At 52.0% G+C, this 13,792-nt stretch overlaps 1 protein-coding gene across 1 annotated transcript in view; it reads right to left on the reverse strand.

Annotated features, from left to right (window-relative positions):
• Nucleotides 1-13,234, reverse strand: part of MAP4K1 (mitogen-activated protein kinase kinase kinase kinase 1) — a 20,228-nt gene extending 6,994 nt beyond the window's left edge. Inside the window, exons 1-22 of the mRNA XM_007955510.2 lie at nucleotides 13,136-13,234; nucleotides 12,913-12,970; nucleotides 12,698-12,788; nucleotides 11,741-11,805; nucleotides 9,654-9,709; nucleotides 9,511-9,558; nucleotides 9,302-9,344; nucleotides 9,097-9,169; nucleotides 8,450-8,581; nucleotides 7,973-8,035; nucleotides 7,784-7,865; nucleotides 6,638-6,754; nucleotides 6,320-6,398; nucleotides 5,519-5,577; nucleotides 5,397-5,440; nucleotides 5,273-5,317; nucleotides 4,179-4,221; nucleotides 3,589-3,751; nucleotides 3,410-3,492; nucleotides 1,459-1,543; nucleotides 571-647; nucleotides 419-479 (exon numbers count right to left, since the gene is read on the reverse strand). Of these exons, the coding sequence (XP_007953701.1) occupies nucleotides 419-479; nucleotides 571-647; nucleotides 1,459-1,543; nucleotides 3,410-3,492; nucleotides 3,589-3,751; nucleotides 4,179-4,221; nucleotides 5,273-5,317; nucleotides 5,397-5,440; nucleotides 5,519-5,577; nucleotides 6,320-6,398; nucleotides 6,638-6,754; nucleotides 7,784-7,865; nucleotides 7,973-8,035; nucleotides 8,450-8,581; nucleotides 9,097-9,169; nucleotides 9,302-9,344; nucleotides 9,511-9,558; nucleotides 9,654-9,709; nucleotides 11,741-11,805; nucleotides 12,698-12,788; nucleotides 12,913-12,970; nucleotides 13,136-13,234 (1,666 nt within the window). The remainder of the gene's footprint in view (nucleotides 1-418; nucleotides 480-570; nucleotides 648-1,458; nucleotides 1,544-3,409; nucleotides 3,493-3,588; nucleotides 3,752-4,178; nucleotides 4,222-5,272; nucleotides 5,318-5,396; nucleotides 5,441-5,518; nucleotides 5,578-6,319; nucleotides 6,399-6,637; nucleotides 6,755-7,783; nucleotides 7,866-7,972; nucleotides 8,036-8,449; nucleotides 8,582-9,096; nucleotides 9,170-9,301; nucleotides 9,345-9,510; nucleotides 9,559-9,653; nucleotides 9,710-11,740; nucleotides 11,806-12,697; nucleotides 12,789-12,912; nucleotides 12,971-13,135) is intronic.
• Between the last annotated feature and the right edge of the window lie 558 nt (nucleotides 13,235-13,792).

Raw genomic sequence — 13,792 nt, forward strand, 5'->3', positions numbered from 1 at the left:
ACCTTCCTTCCGAGGAGTGGCTGGTGGGTTTGAACCGCCAGCCGTCTGGTTAGCAGGCAAGTGTCTTAGCCACTATGCTACCAGAGCTCCCACCTTCTTCTATAATGGAATCTAAATTTGTAATGTAATTAATCAATCAGTTGAAAGGGGAGTTCCTCAGGGCATGGTCTGCCTTTAGACTATAAATAGGTATTTTGGCAGCAATTACCTCAAAACTGAAGAGCCCCATTTTACAGGTGGGGAAACTGAGGCTCAGGGAGCAGAAGTCGCTTGCCCTAAGTCCCACAGTGAAAAAGTGGCTAGAAGTTGACCTGAGGGCTGTGTGAAGGAGGGGGCCTAAGTTTTTTCTGCTGTGCCCATCTACCTCCCAACTCCTTGTCTCCTGACCCCCACCCCTCCCACCTAATCCAAGCCAGACCTGAAAGAGACATGAGGACATTGTTGATGGAGTACACCCAGGTGGTCCGGCCAGGGAAGAGCTGAAGATAATGGGGGAGATAGCTCCTGTAACACCCCAGGCACCCCAACTCCAACCCCCACCCTTGCCCCGCACTAGACACTGCCCCTCACCATCTCCAGCGTGGCCTCCTGATCATTCCGGTTCAGGATAAAAATGCCTTCCTCTGCTCCCAGGAGCAGGTGCTGGTCTGGGAAACAAATGCAAGTACACTGAGACCTGCCTCATCCTGGGGGGCCTCCCAGGTGCCCTCCTGTCTGACTCCAAACACTGGGTCCCAGCTCTGACCCTCTGTTCTATAACTCTCATCCCCAAATACCCCCAGCTTCTGTTTCCCTGAATCTGAACTCCGGCCCTGCTCCAGTCCCTTAACTTGGTCTCCTTGTCCACCTCTGACCTCCCACCTTCTGGTGGTTTCATCTCTGACCTGCCAATCCTGACCCTGTCTCCTCAGTCTGACCCCAAGCTCAGACCCTCTGTCCCCCAAAATAACTCTCCAACTCAAAGCTGATCTCAAAGTGATCAACACTGATCCTCAAAGTCTGACTCCCCCAGATGACTTTTTTCAGTTCATTGTGACTCCCTGGACTTTGATTCTGTTTTGACGTTTACCCCCAACTGACCTTGTCCCCACATCTTTGACCCCCTGACTCTGACCTTTTCTGCTGCATTTGGATTCTCCCAAACCCCTAACCCCAGAATGCTGACCCCTGCCTCCCTAACATCAACCTCCAACTCACCTCCCTGTCCACCATCTTGTACCCTAAACTCTGACCTTCTGCTCTACTCCAACACTGCAAGCTCCCAAAGTCTAATATTCCTAGTTCTTACCCTTAAACTCATCTTTAGTCATACTCATACTTAGCCTCCAAATCCCAACCTTTACTCTGCCCTGCCTCAGCTTTGCCACGCCCCTCCCATTAAGCTCCTCCCCCATCTCTGCCTTTCTCCTTCCATTGAGGCTCCTCCCCATCCCTCCCCTGACACTCTCCAATGCTTACCTTTGGTGGAGGGGTGTGTCCAGGCAGCTGTGCTGTGGATCCGGAGGGGGCAGCCATTGAATAACTTTACCAGGAGGGCACATCCCTGGACAGGCGATGAGGGAGAATAGCAGACCCAGCGGACGGTATCCAGCAAAAGGGAGCAGGGGACAGGAAGGGGCAGTGCTTAAGACTACAGACTCTGAGTGAGAATGGTTCAAACCCTGGCTCTTTCTCCCCAGAAGTATATGACCTTGATATGTCTAGGCAAAAGGGAATATACCCATGACCATATATAAGGTTGGCAAATGGTATTTCTACATACATATTTGTATGTGCTGTAAGAATGTCCAAACATATAACAGAGCTAACAAGGGGCAAAGTTATGATAACTTCTTAGCTATACTCAACTATCTGAGCAGAGCAAGTAGTTGGACCTATGGGCTTGGGACCACGGTCACAGGAGACATTAAGCTCAACTGGTATAATATACTACACAAAAATACTGCTTTACATCCTACTTTGGTGAGTAACAACTGGGGTCTTAAAAGCTTGCAAGTGGCCATCTAGATGCAACAATGGGTCTCTCCTCATCCAGAGCAAAGAAGATTGAAGAAAACCAAAGGTACATGGAAACAGTTAGTCCAAGGGACTAGTAGACCATGCTATCCTCAGCCTACAAGACCATGAGACCAGAAGAACTAGATGGTGGCTAGCTACCACGGTCAATGACTCAGAAAGGGATCAGTGCAGAAAATCCTGGATAGAGTGGGAAAACAATGTGGAACAAAACTCAAAATCATGAAAAAAAAAAGATCAGGTTTGCTGATCTGATAAAGCTTGGTGAGACCCTCAAGACTATGGCTCCTAGTTACCCTTCAGGTATGGAATTGAACTCACTCCTGTGGCTTCCAGCCAAACAATTGACAGCATATACGGTGAATATTGACATCAGGTAGATACACTCCTTAGAACAATCAGTCATGAGAGAACAGAACAGTGTTTGCACAGGGAGGTGGGGGGCAGGGCAGGAATGCATAACAAAGAAAGGAGGACACAGAGAAGAGGTCACGACAGGGAGGAAGTGGGAAGAGAGCTGTTACACTGTGGGGAATTGCAGTCAATATCATGAAAGAAAATGTGTATGAACTGCTGTATGGAAAATGAATTTGCTCTGTAAAGTTTCACCCAAATCACAATAAAAATTAAAAAAAAAGAAAGGTGTATGATCTTGGGCGAGTTCTTTACCCTCTCTGCACCTTGATTTCCTCATCTGTAAAATGGGAGGTAATACCTACTTCTGTGAGGGTTTACACTTTACACCATGTATGGTCAGTAACTGCAACCTCCCAAAATGGCTCTCAGATCCCATCTTGTTTAGCCATGCTTGTAAGAACTACAAGCCATTTCCCATTCCTTCCTTGTCACATGTTCTCCTGCTCCCCCATCTGGTATTAACCCACCCTTAGAATAGTTTCAAGCCATAAAGTTTGCAGCGTCTTATCAGAGCACAGGTGGTGGTCGTAGGGCACTGCCGCAGAGCCCCTCCCAATCAGGGCAGTGCCACCAAGTCTGAAGCCAGTCACATAGCCCCCATCCCCAATTTCTCAAACTCAGGTGTAAGTATTCCTGCAAAGTGGGAGGGGGTTAGCGGTCACCTTGGATCCATTCTGGCCGCTGCCACTGAACGCTGAATTGCTAGCAACTTTTGTAAGCCTGCTTTCTTTGTCTTTTCAATCCTTTCTCTCCTGATTCTCTTTGTTTCTACTCTGAATAACTATTCATGTCTCTATATATAGCTCCAAGAAAGCTTTTCAGACTTTACCTACTCAGGAGGAAGTTTTAACCTCCTTAGAAAATTCCCATAGCAAAGGTCAATGTTTGGCATTGAGGAAGATGCTCAATAAATGTGAGCTGTTACTATTAAACTTCAGACCCTCCCCCAGCCCCACCCAGGGGTGTGATACCTCACCTTCTTCTTCATCTTTTCCTTCTTGGGGGGCAGCCGTGGGGGCTGGTCAGGTTCTTGGGAGGCTGGGTTCCAGAGAGAGGGTTCTGAGAGGGGTTGGGGGGAAATCAGCTCTTGGTGGCCCTTCCCCCTTCCTCATCCCTCCCCCTGGCCTGTCCCAGTTACCTGAATGGCAGCATTACCTGAATGGGCAGTGAGGTGGGAGCTGCAGATGGCTGGGGGAAGCCCAAGATGGGGGCTTCGTGGAGGAGGCCCACTGGAACATCGGACCAGCACCCCCGGGCTCAGCTGCCCCTCATCCCCAGTCCCCCCAGGACCCTCGTCCGATGGAGAACGGAACTTGGGCTTTGAGGATAGGAAAGCGGCAAGGGAAAGCACGTCAGAGGATCTCAAAGAGTAGTCACCCTGCAACCTCAAGCCCCCACACCCTTGGCAGAACTGATATTCAGACACAGCTAACCCCTACCCAGTGTCCTACTACCACTCCAGCCCTCCCCTCTGACCTCCTCCCCAGACCTCAACACACCCCAGCAATTAAATGGTTAATGCTGGATACAGCACAAAGGGCTCTAGGGCCAAATACTTAATAGGGTACATCAAGCTTAATATTTTGAAGCTCACCCCTAAATTCAGGATGCTACTTCCAGATCCCAACATGCCCATCATCCTAGCCAACTAAGCCCTCAAGAGACATGGGGTCTCAGAATCTCAGCCCTAGAGAACCCAGTATCCCAGGATCTAAGGACCCTAGTCTCCTGGCTCAGGGCCTTACCTTGGGGGGCAGTGGAGGAGGTGTGTCCTCTGCTGGGGCGGGGCTGGAACACAAAGATAGGATAATAGGGGTGCAGGTGAAGGTGGTGGGGTGAGGGTAGTGGGGGTTTGGGGAGTGCAACAAGTCTGAGGAACAAGCACTAGGAGAAGGCGGAGTGACTCAGGGCTGGGATTGGGGTCTGAGGTCAGAAAGGTAAGGGGGTGACTCAGTTTGGATTGGAGCTGAGGACTAAGGACCAAAAATCATGTTGATAATAGTTACAGCACCTCTTGGTTTCTGAATGCTGCATTGCGCACTTTGAAGCTACACAGCCACCTAGTAACACAGGTGCTAGTAGCACTGGCTCCTATGGATCAGGTCCCTACTGTATATACTGTAATATACTGCCTGACATGAGCCCATTCCATGCAAGATGAGTGGAGTGAGTGAGCGGGCCTTGAGCTGACAGCTGGCCTGGGGGCCGATGCAAGATGGAGGCAGGGGCTGACTATCGGGGTTCAGGTTCGGTTCTGGGGCTGAGGGTCTGGCACTGGAGAAATTTCCAGAGGCCAAGATTCAGGCTAGGGTTGGATGAGAGTACGAAGAAAGATCAGGACCTGGAGTTGAGGGTTGGGGCTGAAGTTGAGGTCTAGGTGTGGGCCTGCAGGTTGGCACAACATCTGGAAGGAGTTAGGGACTAGTCCGTGGCTGAGGGTTAAAAATTGAGTCGGAGGGTGGAGAAAGATCTCAGGACATTCTGGAAGGAACTGGGGTCAAGGGTACCTGGAAGCTAAAGTTGGGGTCAGGTCAAAGGTCATACAAGAAAGTGAAAGGGAATTGGGCTGAGGTTGGGGGTGAAGGTAGGTAGGGGTTGAAGGTGGGATGAGGTTGGAGATCAGGGGTTAGGGATGAAGGAAGGCAAGTGCTGGACAAAAGGGGGGCTTGGGTGTCATGGGTCGGGGGTGAAGCAAGGTAGTGACTGTCTTGTGGGTCCATCTGGGGGTCCGAGATCAGGAGGAAGGTAGGGGCTGAGGTGAGGTCAGGGATGGAAGGAAAGTGGGGGTCAAGATGGGGGTCTGTAGGAAGGTGGAGCTTAGGGCCAGGCCCTCTCTTACATGTCCACGTCGTCGTAGTCATCGTCGGACTCTGACAGCTGCCTCCTGAAGAGTGACAAGTATGAGCCTCAGGCAGCTCCCACGGACACCCAGCCCCTCCCCTGCCACCACAGGGGTCCCTGACCTGGGACTGCTGCTCCTGCTGTCTCCAGATGACTGGCAGAGAGCCTGCAGGACAGGCGAAGGCTCAGCAGTGGCTGAGGGGAAGGAGAGGGTGTCTGGGGAGAGCAGGGGCAGGTGTCTCACAGTGTGGGTTGGTGGCCTCGTCTCCATTCCTCTGAGCCGCCTAAACTCCATGTGCCGCCCTGGGAGTAGGGGGAGAGAGGTAAAACGTGTGTGTGTGTTTGTGTGTGTGTGTGTGCGCGCACAAAGACAGGTTTGGGAACAGAAAGGAGTCAGGGTTGCAGGGATAAAGTTTTCAAATGTAGAGATGGAACTAATCAGTGTAAAAGACCAAAACAAAACAAAACCTTTGTGGAGTCTTGGTTCACAGGGGTCTCAGGGTTTTGGGATCTGAACTCGGGGTTTATAGAGTTCTGGTGGCGTAGTGCCTAAGGCACTTGACTGCTAACCAGAAATCTGGCAGTTCAAACCCACCAGCCACTCCTCGGAAGGAAGACGGGGCAATCTACTTCCATAGTGATAGTGCCTCGGAAACCCAAGGAGGGGTTGCTATGAGTCAGGTCTGACTCGATGGCACATAACAGCTACGACAACAACAACAGTAGTTATAGAGGTTTCTGAGCTCTCTTTGGACATCAAGGGCAGTGATGGGGGAGTCTCTGGGGTCTGTTTGATCATCAGGAGTTGTGATAAAGATTTCTCAGGTCTTTTTTGGGGTCAGAGGGTGATGGAGGGTCTGTTTGCAGATCAGGGAGGTGAGGGGTCTCTGTGGTCATAATGTGGGTCACGTGGTGATGAGGGTCTCTGGGGTCCCTTACGAGGTCAGGCAGTGATGGGGTCTCTGGCAATCTCATGGAGTGTAATAGGGACTCTTGGATATATTATAGGGTCAGGTGTCTTCAAGCTTAAGGCTTCTCTACTCACGACTGCAGTCTACATCTGGGATCCCCAGAGAGCTGGACCGATGAGTGGATCTGATCCGCCGAGGGATGGCTGGGGGTAGCTGGGCCAACAGACATCCGTATCAGGGCTCAGGGCCCCAAAGAGCTCCCCACTGCCCTGTGGGCCCAGACTTGAGCCCTCCTCTCATCCTCAACCCTCTGTGTACGCAGCCCTGGACCCAGCTCCCCTCCCCCTTCCCTTTTCTCCTCCTCCAAGAGGCAGCAGAAAAGCTTTCCAGGCGGAGGAATGGCCTGAGCAAAGCTGGAGGTTCCAATGCTTGTGTCAGCCGGGCCCCCTCACCTCAGGCTCCTCGTCTTCAATCTCACCAACTGGGGACCCCTTCACTGGGTTCCTTAGTTTGTCAAGAAGGTCCAGGATCAGGCCTCTGTTTAGCCCAGGTTGGGACACCAGTTGGTGCTGGGGGAGGGGCAGGAGAGGGTCAGCAAACTGAGGACAAGGACAGGATCTCAAGAATTTGGCTAAGGAAATCTGGGAGAAGACACCAACTGAGGGAAATCTGTAAAATTCACAGACCTGGGGACTGTGAGTGGTTTTAAGGGACTAGACTGAGCTCTGGTGGCACAGCGCATAAGGCATTTGACTGCTAACCAGAAGGCTGATGGTTCAAACCCACCAGTCACTCCATAGGAGGAAGATGAAGTGATCTACTTCCGTAAAGATTTACCACCTTGGAAACCCAATGGGGGTCACTATGAGTTGGAATCAACTCGATGGCAGTGGATTTTTTATTTGAGAAGATGTTAGGATTTCTGAGGGGAGACTTGGAGAATTCCAGAGGTGTCTTAGAGAGACTGAGGTTCCCCTGGAACTCAAGTGGGCACTCAGGAATGGGTTTTGGGGTCTTGGAGAGGTCTGGGATCCAATGTGGAGGAACTTGGCAGATCCTGGGAAATTCTGGAGAACTCTTTAAAGGAGCCCAGGTGGCACAATGGTTAAGTGGCTTGGCTTTTAACCCAAAGGTCATGGTTCAAACCCACCTGCTGCTCCACAGAAGAAAAGACATGGTGATCAGCGCCCATAAAAATTACTTAAAAAAAAAAAAAACAACCCACTGCCATCAAGTCGATTCCAACTCATAGTGACCCCTATTGGGTTTCCAAGGTGGTACATCTTTATGGAAGTAGATTGCCCCATCTTCCTTCCATGGCATGGCTGGTGGGTTTGAGTCTCCAAATTTGTCGTTAGCAAATGCCTTAGGCACTGCACCACCACAGGTTAAGAAACCTCATGGGGCAGTTCTACTCCATCCTATAGGGTGGCTATGAATTGGAACCAGCTCCACAGCACATAACAGAGATTTTGAAAAGGGCATGAGGGCTCAGAGGAACTAAACTACCAAAGTTCTAGGGAGCTGTGGAAGGCCCTGGGGAATTTGAGGGGTTACAAGGGTTCAGAGGAGGGTTTCTCGGAGAGGGGGAGGTTTACACTGAGCATCTTGGTGGCGCCGGGTCGTTTCTTGGGGTTCTTAGTGAGGGTGACTTTGACAAAGTTGTGGAAGGCAGCCGACCTGGGAGAAAGAAGCCAGGTTCTGGAGTGAGGGTACTAGACACCCTGCCATCAGACAACCAATGCTGGCTCCGCCCTCACTCCCTCCCTCACATCACCTGCTCTCACCATTTGCCCTTTTCCTTCAGCCGGGGTGGCTGGTAACCACTCTTAGTCATGAGGAAGAGAACTCTAGAAGAGCAGGAAGGGAACATGAGGTTTGGAACCCTCATGGGGTCAGATTCATGGCACGAGGGGTCCCCAGACCCTTCCAGAGAGCACTGAGATCAGGGACAAGATGGGAAAGAGGTTCGTTTTGCAAATGTACAAGGATGCCACCTCTAAGGGGAGCTGTTAATCACACCAGGAATCTATGGCATCTGCAGAAGGAGGCTCAAGATGGGGATCCCAGCTGTAGGGGGCTCCTATTGTGCAGGGCTGAAGATAAGGCTTTCTGGATTGGGGAAACCCTTCAGGGTCTCAGATTGGGCTCAAGAAAAAAGAGTCCCCTGTAGGAGGATGTTGATGTGGGGAAGCAGGATGGAGGACACTCAGAGGGAGGACTGGGTGGGTCTCTAAGCTCCAGGTGAAGGCCATTACACCTACCGGAGAGGGTGCACATCAAACAGTGGGGGCTGGAGCTCGGCCAGTTCAATGGCAGTGATGCCCAGGGACCAGATGTCACACAGCTCGTTGTAGCCCCCTTTCAGGGCCACAGCTGCCACTTCCGGAGCCATCCTGGGGACACAGACCATCAAGAGAGGCGGGGGTGGCACGAGGAGGGGAGAGAGAGGAAGAGACTCCTGGGTGTGAGGAGTTGGGAGAGGAGAGAGACAAGGAGAGGGGGAGCGAGGATGAGCAAGGGTGGGGGAAGGGGAGATGAGGCATAGAATGAACCAGATGGGAGAGAAGAAACAGAGAGAGACAGAGAGGCAAAGACAGAGAGACAGAGGAACACACAGAGAGAGACAGAGGTAGAGAGACAGCCACAGTCTGACCTGGAGGGAAAAAAAAAAGAAACAGAGCTGCAGAGACAGAGATAGCAAGACGAAAACTAACACAAACCCAGAGATACAGGCAGGGAGTGACGTAGGAGAAGAGGAAAAGTCAAGAGAGAACCAAAGAGCACAGTGGCATGTTCTCCAGAGAAAGACTGGGGCGGAAAAAGGAGCAGGAGGAAGGTCCTCAGACCACCAGCGCAGGAAAAGCCACTGGCCCCACTCCACCCCTAGCTGTCGCCAAGCACCACTCACCAGTAGGGTGTCCCAATGAAGGAGAGGCGTCGAGCCAGTGTTGCCCCAATCTGGGCCGAGATACCAAAGTCAGCTGGAGGCAGAGGGAGAGACAGAGTAACCCGGCGTCTCCTATCCAACCAGCCACACTCACCCAGTCCCCCTACCAGCCCCCACCAGCCACACTCACCCAGTCCCCCTACCAGCCCCCACCAGCCACACTCACCCAGTCTGACCTCCCCAGCGTCATTGATGAGAATGTTGGCTCCCTGGGGGTGAGGGAGGGTCAGGGGCTGTCAGAGAGCCACTTGTAGCCCAGCACTGGGCCCACCACCCTATAACTCAACACCCCCCTATTCTCTAAGCTCCCCAAGTGCCAGCCCCCTGCCCTGGAAGCCCCATCCCCACACCACCACTATACCCCCACTCCACCACCTTGATGTCCCGGTGTATCTTCTTCTGTGAGTGTAGATAGGCCAGTCCCTGGGAAGTGGGGTGGACAAGGCGGCTGTGAATGAGTGTATGTGGGAGGTGAGCAGAGCCTGCCCCCACCTGGAGCCACCCAGGCCTCTCCTCACCTGGAGCACTTCCCGGCAGACATAGCTAATCTGGAGCTCGGACAGCGGGCCTGTTACTGCAAGGTCACACAGCCCAGCGTTGGGCGGGGAGCCAGGAAACTTTGGTCTGGGTGTCCCTGGCCCCTACCCACACTGCCTGGGAACACACCCCAGGGGAGGGGGGAATAGGAAGAGACAAGTGGGAGGGGAAGACAGAAGGGTGGTCATCGACAAAGAGGCAGCAATGCAGGGAAACAGAGGCCAAAGGGACACACAGACCAAGAGTCATTCAACAGATTTCTATTGAGTATCTGCGCACAGGAAGGGGGACTGCACTGGGGATAAAGCTGTGAACAACACTGAGCTCCCTGCCCTCCTGGAGAGACCATTACAGTGCCGGAGACAGAGAGCAAGCACATACCTAAACAGAAGAGTCTGTGAGATATTAATAAATGGTAAGAAGGAAAACAATACAAAGAAGGAGAACAGCAAAATTACATATATATGTATAGAGAGAGAGAGAGAAGGCTTACTGCTCTGATAGAACCCCTGAGACTATGGCCCCTAGTCACCCTTCAGGCCTGGAATTGAACTCACCCCTATGGCTTCCAGCCAAACAATAGACAAACATACAAGGTGAACATTTACACCAGGTAGGCACACTCCTTAGAAAACCAATAATGGGAGATCAGAAGGGCAGTATTTGTACAGAGAGACAGCTCAGACAGCAGGAATGCATAGGAAAAAAGTTCACAGGGAAAAGTTAACCACAGGGGGAAGTAGGAAGAGAGCTGTTTTGTTATGGGGAATTGCCATCAATGTCATGAAACCATATCTATATCTCTATCTAAGTATGTACGTATATATATGGTTATGCATACATATGTTTATGAATACATAGATATGTTTATATATGTGTATGTGTGTGTGTGTGTGTGTATGTTTATATGCATATATAAAAACTGCTGTGTGGAAAACAAATTTGCTCTGTAAACTTTCACTGAAATCACAATTTAAAAAAAAGAAAGAAGAACAGAAGATATGTGGAGAGGACAAGAGGTTCTTCCCAGGGTGCCCAGAGAAGGCTTTGCTGAGAAGATGGCAGTGGGGCAGGGATGGAAGCAGTCATGCTCCGGGGGGCACAGCAAGCATGGAGGCTGGGAGGTGGGAGTGTGTCTGGGGAGTTTGAAAAGCAGAAAGTGGGTGAGCTGAGTAGGGGAAGAGGAAAGTGTAGGAAGTGAGGTCAGGCAGCTTGGGGGCGAGTCAGATTCCTGGGCCACGATAAGAACTTGGGGTTCACTTTGGAGGGAAATGGGAGCCACAGAAGGCTCTGAACAGGGAAGTGAGGTGATCTTGCAAAGGGAGCGAAGGTGGAGACGGAGGCAGAAAGGCTGAGGTACGGGGACAGAAGCAAAATGAGACCGAGAGAAGGGAAGAGATGGTGAAAGGCCACCATGTGGGAAGACAGACATGTTTAAAGAGAGACGCAGAGGGGTGGAGAAGGAACAAGGGAGAGAGACAAGAAACAGAGAGGGAAGACCGACAGATCAAGTCTGACAGACTGCCTCTGTGAGTCACTTCCTCTCTGTTGGCCTCAGTTTCCCCCACGGAGAACTTCTAAGGAAGTTCCTCCTTTTCTGACATTTGAGCTTCTGGCTGGAAGGTCAGGGAGATGGTCGAAGACCCAGTTCTCAGATTCTCAGAAAGGGTGAGAGGCAGGCTGAGGGAGAGAGTAAGAAACTCAGAAATCCATTCACTCTCAAATGAAAACGTGGCTGCCTACTATGAACCAGAAATACAGACCTACTCAAATACACGAATAGATTTTTACAAGAAAATGCAGACATGGACACAATGTTGGGGAGCAGAGGGAGAGGGATCACTAAGGGAGAAAGGCTCAGGCCGGGCTGTCAGGTCCTGGGGGCAGGGCCCAGGACTCACTGAGTCACTGCAGTGTACCCAGCACTGTCCAGGCCAGGGCCAGAGGAGAGCTTTAGTGGGGGAAGAACAGGCCCAGAAAGACTGTCCCAGAGAAACGCAGATAAGGGAGACAGGGAGAGACAGAAGGAGTGGGGTGGACTGGAGGATCCCCTTGGCCTTCCTCTCACCTTGGTAGATGTCCTGGAGAGAGCCAGCCCCACAGAATTCCATGCAGATCCACAGCTTCTGCACCCTACAACAGTTCAAGAGTAAGCATCTTAGTAACAAGAGCAACGAGTGATCATCTATAAGAAGGAGTCCCTGGTTCACTGCCTGTCTTGTTCTAAAGCATTCTAATATAACAGCTGTCATCTCTTTATCTCGCCTTGCCCACCAGAGTGAGATCTTTCCATCCTCATCTCACAGACGGCAGAGTTGAGGCTCAGAGAGGAAACTTGCTTTCAGGGTCAACTGGACTCGAACCCAAGTCTTTGAGCTCTAAATCCAGGAGCCTCTCTGCTGTCCTCTGCTAACCTAGGGGACGGGGGAAAAATCTCACAGGTTGGGGAGGTTGGGAAGGGACAGAGGGGCCCAGGATGCTTGGTCTGGGGACAGCAGTCATTACTGGGGTAGCTATAATATTCATTTAAAGGTCAGAGAGTTTGGGGGTTTGTATAAAGAAGTGGAAAATTAAACTGGGGGACCCGAAGGGCAGGATGATGAGAGGTTAGTTTTAGGGGACTCAGGTTTGGGGTTTAGATACTATAAAAGGATTCATTTGAGGACCTCCAGTAAGAAATTGGAGTTTTTGATTGGGGATCAGATGAGAAGGTGCTCCAGTCAGAAATTAGGGCTCGAGATGAGAAGTCAGGTTTAGGGTGCCCAGGTCAGAAGTGGGAGCCCAGAATCAGGGACCAGGGTAGGAGGCATCTTGGTCCTGATTTTGAGGATCAAGGTAGGGATGCCCAGTTCTGAAATGAGATCTCAGGATTAGAGATCACATTGGGGGGGGGGGGTGTTAGAAATAGGACTTCATGGTCAGAGATGAAGTTGGGGGGGGGGCATTCAGGATTAGAGATCAAGTTGGGAGCCAGGTTCTGGGGTGGGGGCTGGCTGGGTCCCAGGGCAGGTCTGAGGGTCCTCACCAGAGATAAGTCCCATGATAGGCCACGATGTTGGCATGCCGGCAAGTTTTCAAGATGAGGATTTCCTTCTGAAGAGTGGCGACATCATCATCTGCAAGGAAGGGTGGGAGAGAGAAGCAGCTGCTGCAGGGAGGGTGGGGGGAGAACTGTGGGGAAAGTGACCCAGAAGGTAGGGGTGAGGGTGTGGGGAGGGAGCTCTTGGATCCCGGCCTCACCAGGTTCCATCTTCACCATCTTCAATGCCATCAGGCCCCCAGTCACCTTGTCTCGAGCCTTGTAAAGGGAAGTTGGTAGTCAGACAGGTCCCACACGCCTGAGTCCCTCCTCAGCATCCCGGAGCCAAGGCCAGGCCCTCTTGCATTCCCTTCCCTTCTCGGGCCTCACCCCACTTTGAGAGTGAGGGAGACAGACTGAGAGGTGGGGGAAGGGGCCCCTCACCTTGAAAACTTCCCCATACGTGCCGCCCCCCAGCCGCTGCAGCAGGTCGTAGTGGTCTCGAGGGTCCCTATTAAAGATGTCGGGATCCACGAGGTCCATCCCTGGGGCTGGAACTGGGCCTACACCCAGGGGGCCAGCAGGGCCACAGGGCTCAAGGGCTGGCACCTCCTCCCCTCCCAACACGCCCTGCACCCGCCTTGCCTCTGCCGGCTGTGGCCTCCCCCCTTCCCCACTCTCGCTTCCTGCCCCAGTGCAAGGCTGTGCAGCCAGCTCCACCCCCTGTCCCCTGGGCCCTGACAGCCTGTGAGGGGCAACTTGTGTTAGGACCCAGGGGACCCTCCTCCACCCCTATGGTGTAGTGCTGGATGTAAATGAAATGCAAACGGTCTTAATTGTGACCTGGGGGGTGCCCCGGCAGGCCCCTTTCCAGCTCTGGGCTGGAGAGGAAAAACCATAGTTGAGCCTCTGCTGTGTGCATGGTGGTTTTGCTACAACCCAGAGGAGGTAGGTTTGCACAGGAGATGGCTATACAGTGTACATCTGGATATACTCTGTTCACCTGGAGTACATTCATGCACTTAGGTGTTACCTGCCTGTGGGGTGCATACATCTGTAGACGTGGCACAGGTCTGTATACTGTGCACAAATGTGGATGGG

Source organism: Orycteropus afer, unplaced genomic scaffold, assembly GCF_000298275.1.
Source record: "Orycteropus afer afer isolate SDZICR_OR568_19922 unplaced genomic scaffold, OryAfe1.0 scaffold00507, whole genome shotgun sequence".
In the NCBI taxonomy this organism is placed as follows: domain Eukaryota; kingdom Metazoa; phylum Chordata; class Mammalia; order Tubulidentata; family Orycteropodidae; genus Orycteropus; species Orycteropus afer.